This window comes from Echiichthys vipera, assembly GCF_963691815.1.
Source record: "Echiichthys vipera genome assembly, chromosome: 13".
In the NCBI taxonomy this organism is placed as follows: Eukaryota; Metazoa; Chordata; class Actinopteri; order Perciformes; family Trachinidae; genus Echiichthys; species Echiichthys vipera.
In genome coordinates, this window is record NC_139838.1 from 24,051,745 (window position 1) to 24,066,382 (window position 14,638).

Sequence of the window (14,638 nt, forward strand, 5' to 3'; positions counted from 1 at the left end):
TTACAAAAGAACTGTAGATATCAAGAAAGCAACACAACTGTGTAACCGGATGCTTCTTTTCCAAGATTAGAGAGGGTTTTTGGTCAATGTTAAAAAGAAAATCCGCCTGTTTACCCTTTAATACAATGAAAAGACACAACTGAAGCAGATCTGTAGTTGATCTAAGGTGAGGAAACAGCTTCTGAAATGCACATTTTTAACCAGATCTTTGTCTGTTAGTCCTTAAAAGTGTGAATGAGAGCGTCTGTGATCAAACATGTCTGCGTGTTAATCCGCAGCAGCAGAACACAGTTACTCATTAGCTTTAAATAGCTGATGCTTTACTGCTGACACTCTGCGAGCAGCGTTGTCCTGCTCCCGGGGCCACGCCCTGGCGTAAGCATACCCTCCTCATTGCTCACTGCAGTTTGACGTTGGACTTCTCCTCCGTCTCCTTCCCAACGCCGCCACCAGAGCCAGATGACTAACTCTTTCCCCAGTTTCTCCTCCTTCACCAAAGCAATCATTATGCACACAATACGTGGCAGTGTTTAGAGGGCTCCACTCTTGCCTCCATTATTTTTCCATAAATATTGAGACGACAGCCGACGTGTGTTTGGCAAAGTCAAGCCGTTGCCATGGCAGCGTCTCAGCTAAACACCAACGGCTGTGGTCTGTGGCCACCACATGCATTGGATTGGACTCGGATCATTGTGGCCTATGAGTCATATGCACCGAGGTCTTTCCCGTCTCTATTTCATCCAGACTACATCCTTCTTCAAAAATAGCTCATTCCTGTTTAATTAGACTGCGTAAAGGAAACTGTAGTAGTTCAGTTTCCACTCGGCTCTTAAGTTACAGAGCTGATAGATGTCTGTCCCTATTCTGTTCACGGGTAAACCCTCTATCAATATGAAAAACACATCGCTGAAGATGTAACTTAAAGGGGGAGTTCTGGTTTTTCGAAGTGTGGTTGTGTGAGGTACTTATCCACAGTAGATGACGGCCAGTATGTCCTTAGTTTGGAAAAGCAGACAGGAGGACGGACACAGAAGACACGCAATGTTCATCTGAGGTCGGGGGGCAGCAGCTTAATGTATCTTAGCCACCTAAAAGATCAATATTAGTAAGAATGTACTCTTTATTTAAGTGTACACAGGGGGAGCTGAAGATGTTTTATGCTCTCTTCAAAGCCACCAGACTCCTTTGACAAAGACAGTAATTTAACCTCACAGGACGGGCGTTTAAGGTCTGCTGTTGCCTCCATCAGTTAGTTTGTCTGTTATTTTTGTCAGTTTCTCACCGTTTTAAAACACCAAAGTCACGCGACAACACAAACAGATTAACTGATGGGGCAGCAGTAGACCAGAAACTCCTGTGTTCTGGGAGGTAAAATGACTGACTCTGGAGGCTTTGAGGAGAGCATACAAAGGCTTCAGATCCTCAATGCCGTAAACTTAAACAGGACTCTCTGATGGCGAGGTAAAGCGGGGGAAATACCGTAATTTACTAATACACTGACTATAGATAACAACCTCATACAACCCCACCTCAAAAAACTCGAACTACTTCAAGTTACAAAGCAAAGTTGATGTCTATCCCTATTCTGTTCACTGGGATCCTTTATCAACGCAAAAACACATCCAGGAAGATGAAACTAAACACCTGAGACCCCTTTGTGTCCGTGCAGGAACACCAAAAAGGAGTCAGAGTTGGGTGCAGCGTTGCAGAGGCTCAAAGACCTGGAGGCTCTGCTGAACTCGAAGGACGCGTCCTTGACTACGGCTCTGGGAGAGAAGCGTAACCTCGAGGTGGAAAACAGGGACCTGAAGGCGCAGGTTGCCAAGGTAAACTCAAACCCACGCTCAATTTATAGCTCAGTGGAAACTGGAAACACATCTGGGGTCAATCTTGCTGTAATTCGCCTACAAGCTCACCAACTCTTAGTTTGTCTCTCACATCGTGTGTTTCCCACTTCGTGATCATAAATGTCCGCTTATCAACACTATATTTGTTTAACACTAGCTTTTTATTTCTGAGTGAAGTTTTGAAAGGGCCTCACGAGCCCAAGACTAAGAAAATAAAGTATAATATTCAGTAAATGTACGGCCTGTTTATCTGAATGTTTGTGCACTGCTTTGTACTAATATTCAGTATCTGTCGCACTTTCTCAGCTGGACACCAGTCTGGCAGATGCCAAGAAGCAGCTGCAGGATGAGATGCTGAGGAGGGTGGATGGAGAGAATCGCATCCAGACCCTCAAAGAGGAGCTGGAGTTTTCCAGGAACCTCCACTCTGAGGTCAGACCCCTTAGAAAAGTTCTTACACTGAATAAATCACTTCAAAAAGGAACTTTCTCCACAACATCACTTTAAAGTCCAGCATGTATTTGTAGTTGGGATTGGAAGTGATCTTGATTTTGTAATTCTCCAACAGGAACTGCGGGAGACAAAGCGGCGTCACGAGTCTCGTATGGTTGAGGTGGACAACGGCAACCAGCAGGACTTTGAAAGCAAGCTGGCCGAGGCGCTGATGGACATGCGCAACCAGCACGAGCTGCAGATCAAAATGTACAAAGATGAGATTGAGAAAACCTACAATGCCAAGGTAGACCATCAATGTAATGTTGATATAAGGTAGAAAAATGAACCCAAACTTGTGTTTTTCAGCGGAAAATATCAGAAACACAATAAATCCAAAACATCATAACAGAGGGCATCAAACTGTTTTGTGTTGGACTGAAGCAAAATGAGATTCAGACTGTAGGGTTTTTGTTTTTGGATTTAAGTCATTTTCTACCTTGTTTCTTTCTGCCAGCTGGACAACGCTCGTCAGTCAGCGGACAGGAACAGCCACCTGGTCGGAGCGGCGCACGAGGAGCTCCAGCAGACACGAATCCGCCTGGAGTCCATGTCCGCTCAGCTCAGCCAGCTGCAGAAACAGGTGAGCTGGAATAAGCAGCTCACACACATCACAGTCAGGGTTCTTATCGGGACTTACGCCTTACGCAAGACGCTTGTGTGCGTAATGCATCGATAAGATAAGATAAGATATACTTTATTCTCCACCTTTTTGCTTTGGCAATAGTGCAACACAAAGCTGCAAACAACTTAAATCAATATAGCGATTAAGACAACGCAACAACACACAACATGACACAAAAGATATATTGCACCTGTCACATGAGATAAAATTACAGCTATACAAAGACATTAAACAAACAGTGAATCATTATGAACTCATGCCTTTTAAGATTTACAGCAAAAGGGGCATTATGTTGAATGCTTCTCTAACTTTAAAGCAAAACCAAAACCAAAAGATCTGTTTACACATTTACAGAAATTAAGATTTAAAAAAATGTATATGAAGTATCATTTAAAGGTTCAGGTGTGCTCATGTTTATGGAAGTAAAACTATATAGTTGAAAATATATAAGTTGAATTTTTTACATCGTATTACACGTTTGAATTTAGGATGTTGAATTTTTAAACGTTGAATTTTTGATTCTGAATTTGTGAACTTTAGAAAATAAAAGTGAAAATGAGTCGTTGAAAATTTGAAGTTGAGTTAAATTCAGATACATAATTTCAATGCTTAAATATTCAGCGCTCAGACTTCAATGGCTTTTTAATTTTAAAACCCCTTTGACGCAGATTTACTTCCATACAAATTTAATGTTACATTTTCACATTATAATAACACTTTCCTGTTTGTTTTGCAGAGGCTTGTAGAGCAGCACAGGGACAACTTTATACAATAAAGAAACATTTTTTAAACAAAAAGAAAATATAAGATGTACAAGCTACGACACTGGATAAGATGTAAATGCAAAAACACATTATACACACACAAACACATTATAATTATATCAAAAATGAAATGTCAAGAAAATTAGTGCACTAAAAATAAGCTGTATGATAATTGGAACAGTATGATAATATTAGTGCAACGATTTCAACACACATTAAAATAATGACGTGAGGATGCACATGAAAATGAACACTTCTTACCTCTCTTGGCTGATCTTAACCAAACTTACACTCATTATGTGACCAAAATGTCACTCAGCCCTCATCTTCACCCCAAAATACATCAATTATAACATTAGTTAGTGGTTCCTTATTGTCTTGGAGTGACATCATCTGCCTTGTGAGAGGTTAAATACCTGGATCTCACACCAGTTAGTTGGTCCAGTTACAGCCTAGTCCTGGTACTGGTCCTGGTCCAGTCCCAGTCTGGTCAGATGTGTACATGAACTGATGAAGCCTCTTGGATGAGAGGTGAAACGTCTTCCTAGACAAACAACCAAGTCCAGTTGCTTTTGACTGAAATTGCTTTGAGGGTAACGATGACCTGGACAAATGAGAACATTCACAGGCTTCCTTATTGTCTGTTTTCATATAAACAATGTAAACAATAACGGTGTGGTCCCTGTGTTCTGTTTGATCCAGCTGGCGGCCCGAGAGGCGAAGTTAAGAGACCTGGAGGCCGCCCTGTCTCGGGAGCGCGACACCACCCGTCACCTGCTGGGGGAGAAAGACAGAGAAATGGCCGAGATGAGGCAGCGGATGCAACAGCAGCTGGATGAGTACCAGGAGCTCCTGGACGTCAAGCTCGCTCTGGATATGGAGATATGTGCTTACAGGAAGCTTCTGGAGGGCGAGGAGCAGAGGTGTGTTGGCTCCTCACAATGATTTTATTCAACAAAACAATCGTTTCCTTGCCTCTCGCACTTTTCTCCCCCCCTCCGGTTAATAAATATCATCTTGTCCCTGCAGGCTTCGTCTCTCCCCCAGCCCCCCGCCCGCCAAAATGACAGGAAGTCGTACCTCTACTTCAGGAGTTCACGCTCGATCAGCCCACTACAGCGCTGCTCAGACCTCTCCTGCCAAGAGGCGCCGCCCCAACGACACTGACAGCGAGGCTTCCAGCATCGCAGGTGGAGCTGTGGCCCGCACTCGCATCTCCCAGCAGGCCTCGGCCAGCGGACGGGTCACTGTGGACGAGGTGGACCTGGATGGGAAGTACGTCAGACTCAGCAACAAATCAGATGAGGTGAGTAGATGAGTAGCTTACTGTGTGGTTGGTCAATGCGAAAACATGCTGTCTGCAGTTATTGGAGGCTGAATTTAGGAGGATTTGACATTGTTTTATCCAAACATCAGGATCAGAATTTGGGGAACTGGCAGCTGAAGCGACAGGTGGGATCCGGTGCGCCCATCATCTTCAAGTTCCCGGTCAAATTCACCCTGAAGGCCGGCCAGAGGGTCACGGTAAGAGAGAGCTTTCCTCAGCAGAATCAGCACACAGAGATGAACACAGCGCAGATATCTCAACTGACTTTACCTGCATGTTGACAGATCTGGGCCTCTTCTGCCGGGGGAACCCACAACCCTCCCTCCGACCTGGTGTGGAAGACTCAGGCCTCTTGGGGCACCGGAGACCTGTTCCAGACCACCCTGATCAGTGCCAACGGAGAGGTATTTTAAACCTGCCAGTCAAACATATGACACCTTATTCAAATCTGTACTATGATAACATTAAGTTGTATTATGGCAACAGTGTTAGTGTCAAGTCCTGAGCTTTAAAGTGTCAAAATCGTGCAAAAATAACCACTATAACACTTCTTCCTCCAGGAAATGGCAATGAGGAAAGTCACCCGCACACATCTTGAAGAAGATGATGATGACATGGTGAGAGACTTTGAATTCTGCATCCCTGAAAGATGTTCCTGTTGTCCTTTCAAAATAAAACAACATTCAGAAACTTGTCTCCCAGTGTTGGCCCCTTTAAAGTTATCACCAGAGAATTACAAAAACCAAACACTCAACTAGGGCTGTTACCACAATTATTAGTATTGTTTATTAACCTGCGGATTATTTTCTCAATTAATCAATTAATTGTTTGATCTATAAAATGATAAATGGTGGAAAATGTCGACCAGTGCTTTACAAAGCTCAAGATGACGTCCTCAAATGTCTTGTTGTGTCCACAATTTAAAGAGATTTACAGAGACAGTTTATTGTCACAGAAGAGGAAAGAAACCAGAAAATATTCACATTCAAGAAACTTGAATCAGAGAAATGTTGAATACTTTTCTTAAGAAAATACTCAAATTAATCGATTATGAAAATAGTTGGTGAATAATTTAATTGATTAATCTTTGCAGACATCCAAGTATTTGACATTAACACTGTGTTTGTGTGTGTGTGTGTGTGTGTGTGTCTGTGTCTCAGCAGGTGGCTCACAGCACATGTGGGGACAGTGAGTACAACCTGCGGAGCCGGACGGTGGTCTGCGGCTCCTGCGGACTTCCCTCAGACAAATCAGGCAACTGCTCCATGACCTCCACCTCCCGCTCCTTCCGCAGCGGAGGAATCTCTGAGGGTCTGCTGCCGCACTCCTACGTGTTCAGCGCCAGCACTCCTCGCAAGGTGAGCGATGCAACACATTCTTTTAAACCTTTAAAAGGTAGACACGTAATTCAGCTCCTCTTGGAGTGTTTGGACGTCTTTATTTTGAATCGTGTGGTGTGTTGATGATAACTTTGTCTCTTATCTCTCCTCTCAGACTGGAGCCAGAATGGAGAACTGTCCCATCATGTGAACCCCTGGATCCACGCTGAAACACTTCAACTTTATTGGTTTTCAGTTATTCATCCTTTAGTTATTAGCTTTAGTTATTGGAGTGTAATTCCAGCGCAAAATCATGGTCTTTTTCAGCACTTGCCTACATCAAATAAGCCATCGAGGCAGTTTTTTTCGTGTACCAACTATGAACAGAGAAATCCCAGAGAGTCGCTAACAGCCGGACGTGGCTAACACTGATTAGCTCGGGGCAGTGCGGTGAAGGCATTCAAACATCTTTTTTAACCACTAATACAGCTGAAAATAACAGCAAACCTCTGCAGCAGCATGAGAAAAGTCCCTACACAGAAAACAAAGCACCAACAACGTAGTTAGAGAACCCAGAGTTTATTAAAAGAGTGCTCTTAAGACTTACCTACTGGCCCCTGTACCAGCTCCTCTCATAGTAAAGTCCATTCAAGTGGATTACCAAAGTCAGTCCCAAAGGAAGGAGCCCATGGGTGCTTTGTTATCTGTGTAGGGACTCTTCTCATGCTGCTGCAGAGGTTTGCTGTTATTTTGAGCAGCATTAGTGGTTAAAAAAGACGTTTGAATGCCTTCACCGTACTGCCCCGAGCTAATCACTGTTAGCCACGTCCGTTAATAATTGTTACACGAAATAAAACTGTCTTTATGGCTTATTTGCTGAGTGTAAGTGCCGAAAAAGCCCATGGGATGATTTTGCGCCAGAATTACACTTTAAATTCAGTTACTGTACTTTGGAATAATCTTTTTTTTGTATGCAATAAAACTTTATACGGCTTTTTTTATAATGTACATAGGCATGCTTATGAAATACTTTCTTGAAGTTTAAATCGTGATAAAAGCTTCACTTTTGTTTGTATTGGTGAAATTAAGGGTCGGAAATATCTCCCAGCCTTTAATATGATCAAATCAGATGTTTTAACAACTTGAAACAATTGTTGGGACGAGAAAAAAGGTGTTTCTTGTTGTTAAATACTTTCTCGTGCTGCTCACATCACAGTTAAATCTGATTCTCATTAAACTGAAGCAGCAGGGTTGCAGTAGTTTAATCTGTGTTCACTTCACAAACATACATTTATTTTGAAAAGCATTTGCCTCTGAAGTGAAAGTAAATGGACCCAAACTTTGCTACAGATCTGCAGAATTTTGTGTATTTTTCTTTATAATAAACGATTTTTCAGAATTTGTCTCTTTCAACAATAATGATGTGATTGTGTCGAAGTACTTTTAGTATTTGTCTCTTTGAACTGTGGCGTTAAATCTATTTGACAGACTGTGGCTGAGACAACACAAAGAAAACATTTGAACTCATTTGAAGTGTATATTTAAAACCATTTAATTTCACATTACTGCATCCAAACGTTACCTTCATTCAAAACAAATCAGAGTTGAACATTTTCCATTAAGATAATAGTTTATTTATAACAATACGGTATTTTTATTCATCATTTAACAGTGGTGCAGACTAAAGCACATTACTTCTGTACTCAAGGAACATTTCAGGCACTGGTGCTTTACTTTTATTTCTATTTTACGCAGCTTTTTAGTTTTACTCCACTAACTTGATTTATAAAATCTATTTACAGAATAAGATTTTAGCTCCAACATTAAAATGCTGCTTACATGTTAATTCAACAACAATGATATACAATTATATAATACAATAATAATATAATATAATATATATAATGATATATTATAATATAATATTATAATATAATCAAATAAATTAAAAATATAAAATAAAATTATGGTTGGATGGATGGATTGTTGGATTTATGAATGGATGGATGGATGGTTGGATGGATGGATCGTTGGATGGATGGATGGATGGATAGATCGTTGGATGGATGGATAAATAGATCGTTTGATGGATGATGGATGGATGGATGATAGATGGATTGATTGATGGATGGATAGATAGTTGGATAGATAGATGAATGGATGAAAGGATGGATGAAAGGATGGATGGATGGATGGATGGATGGATAGATACTTGGATGGATAGATGGATGGATGGATGGATAGATGGATGGATGGATGGATGGATGGATGGATAGATACTTGGATGGATGGATAGATACTTGGATGGATGGATGGATGGATAGATAGTTGGATAGATAGATAGATGGATGAAAGGATGGATGGATGGATAGATAGTTGGATGGATGGATGGATGGAAGGATGGATGGTTAATTGATAATGATAAATATCAACATAAGAAGCCCTTTTTAAAGTCGGCTGATCATCAGTGTCTGTGTCAGAAACATAATCTGCGTTGTCGGGGAGACCAGAGATAGAATATAGATTTAGAAATATATTATTATATTTAAATTTGTTCCACAATTTAAATAATTTCTTTTTAGATGTGAATCTAAATTGTGAATACTGTGATCTGCACCCATGGATGTACAACACCGATTCCTATTTTTATAATAAAAGCAAAACTCAATCAATACTCCATGGTACAACAGAACTGTTCAGACTTTTATTTTGAAATTGGAGCAGTGTTTCCTTTTTTAGAAAACAAACCGGAAGTGAGGAAACTACTGAAGCAGGTTTGTTTGTTTCTCGTCTTTCACCTTTTTATCGGTTTATTTTTACCTGTAAGTCGCGTCACTGCCTTTTTAAAACAGTAAAATGTGAAGTTATTTTAAAGAAAAGTTCGCTAACAGTTGCTCAGTGTCGTTAATTAGCAAATGCTAACGCGTTAGCTCGTTTCTGCTAACGTTGCTAGGTGCAGGTGAAGTTCGCGACAGACAAAATAAACATTATTACATTAAATAACATCCGCATGTGTTTTATAGATATGGACTGATATCTGCATCATTTACTGTGTGAAAAGTAAAATAAAGTAAAAATAATTTTCTAACAGTGTTGATTAAGTTTTATCATCGTTGCAGATTTTAATTTGTACTTATTATTATATTAAATTAGACAAAAGTGCTATTTTTTATTTCATTTTCATCTTTATATAAATAATGAAGCTATAAGTACACGAAAAGCTCAGTTAATTGACGAAAATGTTGATAAATTTATATTTAAATATGTAAAAATGCCAAATATTTGCTTCTCCAGCTTCTCAAAAGTGTATTAATGTGCTTTTTTTGGTTTAATATAATTTTAAATGTAATAATTTGGGTTTTGAAATGTCACCTATTATTTTAAAAATGTCAGAAAAAAAGTTTAAAATATTAAACTGTTTCCCAGACCTCAGGTTGATTTTTTTAAAATGTCTTTTTATAGCTGACAAAAAATTTTAATAATATAAAATAAATAAAAGCACCATCTCCTGGGAGTTGGATCCAGTAAATGTTTGGTATTTGTGTTTAATAAAGACACTAATCAACTGATCTTTTCAGCGTTAGTTTCAACTATTTCACTTTATGAATTCAACGATTAATCAATTAATGAAAATGACATCAACAAATGAATAGTTAAGGAGTGTTAAATGTCATGGTATGATAATTTCGGGTCAGTATGATTCTCTTTGAGTGCAGTCTGGTATATTAAAATCCAATTTAGCATTGTTGTGGTAATTTTGGACATTTGTAATTCATAATCACAGTTTTGTCAGGTCAGACGCAGTTCAGTGTCTCCTCTGTTTAACCTCCTTAATGGATAACGCAAATAACTGCCTCATGATGGTATAACGGCATATTTGTGCATCTGCACCCTGTGTCAGAGACCTTGTGATGAGAGAAGTTCAGAGCGTTCAGAATTGGAAAGTCTGAGGCATGTTTTGTTTGGTCTAAAGACGTCACCCAACCGAGGCTTAGCGCGTTCTGTCTCCTCTAAAAGACAGAGCGCCGGGTGGATCGGGGTTGTTCCTGCTAGACTCTGGGCTTCGTGAGGAGGCAGGGGTGAACGTATTTTTGTCTGCAGAGGAAAACACTTTGTCAAAATAAACCACGGAGAAAAAGCTGATCCTGTTTGTTGATCTGTATTGAAGAAACCCATTTCCACAACAGCATCAAAACTCTTCCTGTAAATCGTGTTGAGCAGGACCAGAGCACAGGGACGACTCACGCAAACACCTCCTCAGGGACTGGGAGTTCGCAGCCAGCAGGGGGATGGAGGATGCAGCGTTAGCAGAGCAACAACAACAACAACAACATCAACAACACTCGAGTTGTCTGCAGGCTTCACTGTATATAACAGTTTCTTGTTTTCCTGGCTCTGCAGTGACACTTCTATCAGTTCACTAAGTCCTGGGGTCGATGTGGGGACTGACTTCGGTTCAGTGTTCATCGCTTTGGTTTCTTCTGTTCCAGCAGTTCGGATCCATCTGGATGTTGAGCGTGCGGGCTCTGTTTGGGATCGGCTTCCTGGTGACGTCAAGGGCGACGGCGGTCCTCGCTCAGACCGGGACATGTCCTCTGAACGCTGCAGCTGGTAACCACAGGAAAGACTGTTTGAGCAGCAGAGCAGCGTCCACCATGGCCCACAACATCAAATATCTCGGGTAAGATACTTTTTTTAATACCACCCAAAAAAATCAACTGTGTGTAAGTTTGTGTTCAGTCTTAATAAAATTAGGAAACACTTCTAATTTGTCCAGTATTTAATTCACACGGCAGAACGTGTGCTTGCGTGCTAAGCTAACATGCTAACACGCTAATCGACGCTCCACAGGCAGGAGGAGGCGCAGCACATTGATGAGGAGCTCTTCAGTGAGTACGGCTTCAGCGTGGACCAGCTGATGGAGCTGGCCGGACTCAGCTGCGCCACAGCCATCGCCAGGGTGAGAGGCCAACCCGGGCTTTTATTTTGAAATAAAAATGACTGTTTAATACAGAAGAGAGGAATAATCTGATTACTCGACATCATGAGAAGCGTTTCTCTTGAGTAGCTGCTGTGAAGAACACCCTTGTTTTTTCTGTCTGTTTTGTTCATGCAGGCGTATCCAGTTACTTCCCTGGTCAAAGCCACGCCGTCTCTGTTGGTGATCTGTGGACCAGGTAACAACGGAGGCGATGGCCTGGTCTGTGCCCGACATCTCAAACTCTTTGTGAGTCCCCTCTCGTTGTGTGAACGTTAGGGCGCACTCATACTGTCCGTCCGTACCGTGCCCCGTGCTTTAGGATACTTGTCCCCACCTCGCTCTCCCCCCGCGCCCCAGGCCCATTTGTACTCACACTACCTGGGCCTCGGCGAATGCTTCTTGCTGCCTATACGTCATCACGCCGTAACACGTCACACGTCACGCGTCACGTGTCACGGGTCACACGTCACACGCATTAATCGACGCCATTGCGTCGCTTTGTTTCCAAATCTTTCCGTAGACCTCAGAGTTTTTGTGCGTCTTGTCGACTGTTTTTAAATATTTTCATCGACCAAATCTGCAGTAAACACTCCACCTCCGCATCACACCAATGTGAACCTTTCACCGCCATTGTTTAAAATGTCTGTGCATGGTCCGTCTTTTTTTTTTCTATGTCCCAACAGGCGCACATAAAATGACGTCAGAACTGCCATAGGCCTCGTGCTCGTGCTCGTACACGTGCTCACGCTCGTGCTCGTACATGTGCAAACGTGCTTTACAAAAGTCCACCTTTCCCAAGCGTACCGTTACTAGGCGCTGTACGGTTGCACTCACACTGGTCAAACAAACTACACTTTAGCCGTGAAACGTGCTTGGGCACAGTAAGGATGGACAGTGTGAGTGCGCCCTCTGTGTCAGTTAGTTAAATAGCTTCAACAGAAGACCATGTAAGGGCAGTCTTTGCTAAACAAGTCTCTCAGTTGCAGCTTTGGGCCAGTCCGAATGCATTCTTTACCCATTTTATCAAACCTGTTCTGTGCGGAGTGGAGATTAAAGATTAAATAATGTTTCCCGTGTCCTCTTGCAGGGTTATGAGCCCACCATCTTGTACCCGAAGAGGCCAAACAAACCTCTGTTCCAGGGCCTGACCACACAGTGCCAGAAAATGGAGATCCCCTTCCTGACTGAGATGCCTGAGGTTTGGCGTTAATCAATAATGCAGCAGCCTAGTGGTAAAGATGCGTATTGGTATCATGTGTGTGCATTTGATTACTAGTATTGCATTACACATTGTTGGGCCTTGCTAAATGTGGCTGCAGTTTAGAGTAGATGAAGCCGGAGCTATCCCTGTGGGGGGATTAGGGTCAGGTTTTATTGCACACACAGTCAGTAAAGTACTTTGATTAATGATGGAGTCATTTACTGACACTTCCAAGGTACAGATCAACATTTTCAGGCGTTTTACGTGTGAAATTTATGATCATATGTTGATGCTTGCGAGGCAAAAAGAAAAACCTTTCGTTTCATCTGAAAAAAGCTGTTTTTTTCTCAGGCTAAAGTAATCGACGAGGCGTACAACTTGGTGATAGACGCCATCTTCGGCTTCAGCTTTAAGGGCGCCGTGCGAGAGCCTTTTGGTTCCATCCTGGACGTGCTCAAGAAGACGACGGCGCCTGTGGCCAGCATCGACATCCCCTCAGGTCAGTCCTCAGAGACGAGTACAGAGTTTTACCAAAGAAAAATATACGTCCACGCTGTCGTTGACATTTAATCTTGTTAAAAGTGATGCCTGACAGATTGCTGCACAAAACTGCTGTTCCACTGCGTTGCTTTCTTTAGATACAAGATTATTACTGACCACTAGTTTCGCCTGGGACTTTGGTTGTTGTGGAAACATGAAGTCAGCCTCATAACGATCGGTCGGCTGACAAAAATGAGTGTCATGAGAATTTAAACCTTTCCAATTACCAATGACTTATATTTAAATTAGGCAAAAATGCATAAATTCAAGCTTAAGCCTCGATTAAACTTTCTGCATCTGCTATTGATCGAATCTGCATTAGAATAAGAGTTGTTATAAATGTAATTATTGCACTAGAAAAGGTTTAAACATGTCAAATAATAATAATACAAACTAAATAAAGCGAATTAGCCGTAAAAAGAAAGCGAAAAAAGAAAATCTAGCAAATGGGATCCTCAGAGTCTTAAGTAATACATACATGACTCAAATAATAAAGTTCATGTTCAAAAAGGATAGGAAGATGTTGAAAACTATATATATTAATACTATATCTATAAATATTTATAATTATCAATCATAAAGAAAGTAAACATTCAGTTTGAATCAGTCTGTGTCACAGCAAAACTATAACAAAGAGAAAAACGAGAGATAAGTAAATAAGAAGAGGAAGCCGTGGAGTGTGACATGTTTTGTGTGTTTGCTTTTTTAAAGGTTGGGATGTGGAGCATGGCAGTGCAGATGGACTGCAGCCCGACACGCTCATCTCTCTCACTGCTCCCAAGAAGTCTGCGTCCCTGTTCAGAGGGCGATACCACTTCCTGGGAGGGCGGTTTGTGCCGCCGGGCCTCGAGAGGAAGTACCAGCTCAACCTGCCTCCGTACCCCGGCCTGGACTGTGTGTTGCAACTGTAGGGGAAGCACTGAAGGTTTGATGATCGGATGTTGTTTTTAAAGGAATTGTTCAACATATTTGGAAACAATTCTCATCCTTCCACTCACGGCTGTGCCTTTATTACGGATCCGGGGGTAAAAGTGTAGTTAAGCGTAAAGACCGGGAACAAGGGTAAACAGCCTGGCTCTGTCCGAAAATGGAAAAGATGCGTACCTGCTCTTCACAAAATGACACGCACCCTGTTTGTTTCAACCAAACACAAACACAATTGTAAAAATGATCATTTGTAGTCGTACATGGAGTTACGTGAAGTGATCTCCACATCTCCACATCCTAACTCTTGCTCCGTAGCCTGGGAACAAACCGAAACGGTCAAGCTCATGCTTCATTTGCAGCTCTGTACTTGCAGGGAAACTTGGAAACTTAAAAAGAGAACCAAGACCAGCAGGGCCGAGAGGGCAGATGACCATGGAGTGAGTATTTTCTTGTCACTAAACGTCACTGTAAGCTTTTTTGTGAAGTTGCCTCTTAGCGAATGAATTCAAGCTGGGCTTTTATTGTGAAAGGTAAACGGAAAGTGAAGGTGTAAAGTGCTGCCGTTGATCATGTGGGAAACAATAAAGCGTTGTTGCTGTTATGGTTCAGACTGAA

At 41.6% G+C, this 14,638-nt stretch overlaps 2 protein-coding genes across 4 annotated transcripts in view; both read left to right on the forward strand.

Moving 5' to 3' along the window:
* The window catches only part of LOC310955309 (lamin-A-like), a 9,939-nt gene extending 2,157 nt beyond the window's left edge, over positions 1-7,782 (forward strand). The window contains exons 3-13 of one of the 2 annotated variants that reach the window (XM_083925119.1): positions 1,670-1,826; positions 2,154-2,279; positions 2,416-2,586; positions 2,797-2,922; positions 4,431-4,651; positions 4,758-5,034; positions 5,145-5,252; positions 5,340-5,459; positions 5,616-5,672; positions 6,216-6,413; positions 6,550-7,782. In XM_083925119.1, the coding sequence (XP_083781245.1) occupies positions 1,670-1,826; positions 2,154-2,279; positions 2,416-2,586; positions 2,797-2,922; positions 4,431-4,651; positions 4,758-5,034; positions 5,145-5,252; positions 5,340-5,459; positions 5,616-5,672; positions 6,216-6,413; positions 6,550-6,585 (1,597 nt within the window). In that variant the 3' untranslated portion in view covers positions 6,586-7,782. The remainder of the gene's footprint in view (positions 1-1,669; positions 1,827-2,153; positions 2,280-2,415; positions 2,587-2,796; positions 2,923-4,430; positions 4,652-4,757; positions 5,035-5,144; positions 5,253-5,339; positions 5,460-5,615; positions 5,673-6,215; positions 6,414-6,549) is intronic. The other variant, XM_083925120.1, reaches the window with a different exon arrangement.
* A 1,321-nt stretch (positions 7,783-9,103) lies between these two features.
* Positions 9,104-14,638, forward strand: naxe (NAD(P)HX epimerase). 2 transcript variants are annotated; one of them, XM_083925192.1, is made up of 7 exons: positions 9,104-9,148; positions 10,865-11,055; positions 11,226-11,334; positions 11,491-11,601; positions 12,443-12,553; positions 12,908-13,055; positions 13,808-14,638. In XM_083925192.1, the coding sequence occupies exons 2-7, from the start codon at positions 10,883-10,885 to the stop codon at positions 14,005-14,007; spliced, it is 852 nt and encodes a 283-aa protein (XP_083781318.1). In that variant the 5' UTR covers positions 9,104-9,148; positions 10,865-10,882; the 3' UTR covers positions 14,008-14,638. The 2 variants fall into 2 exon arrangements, with proteins under 2 accessions (XP_083781318.1, XP_083781319.1); XM_083925193.1 differs by having other exon boundaries at positions 9,119-9,148; positions 10,868-11,055.

What these genes read in the sequence shown, in the direction of transcription:
- naxe (XM_083925192.1), top strand. Translation starts at nt 10,883, where the DNA reads ATGTTGAGCGTGCGGGCTCTGTTTGGGATCGGCTTCCTGGTGACGTCA. An exon ending in CACAACATCAAATATCTCGG is followed by an intron (nt 11,056 to 11,225) that starts GTAAGATACTTT and finishes GACGCTCCACAG; the next exon opens with GCAGGAGGAGGCGCAGCACA. An exon ending in CCCGACATCTCAAACTCTTT is followed by an intron (nt 11,602 to 12,442) that starts GTGAGTCCCCTC and finishes GTCCTCTTGCAG; the next exon opens with GGTTATGAGCCCACCATCTT.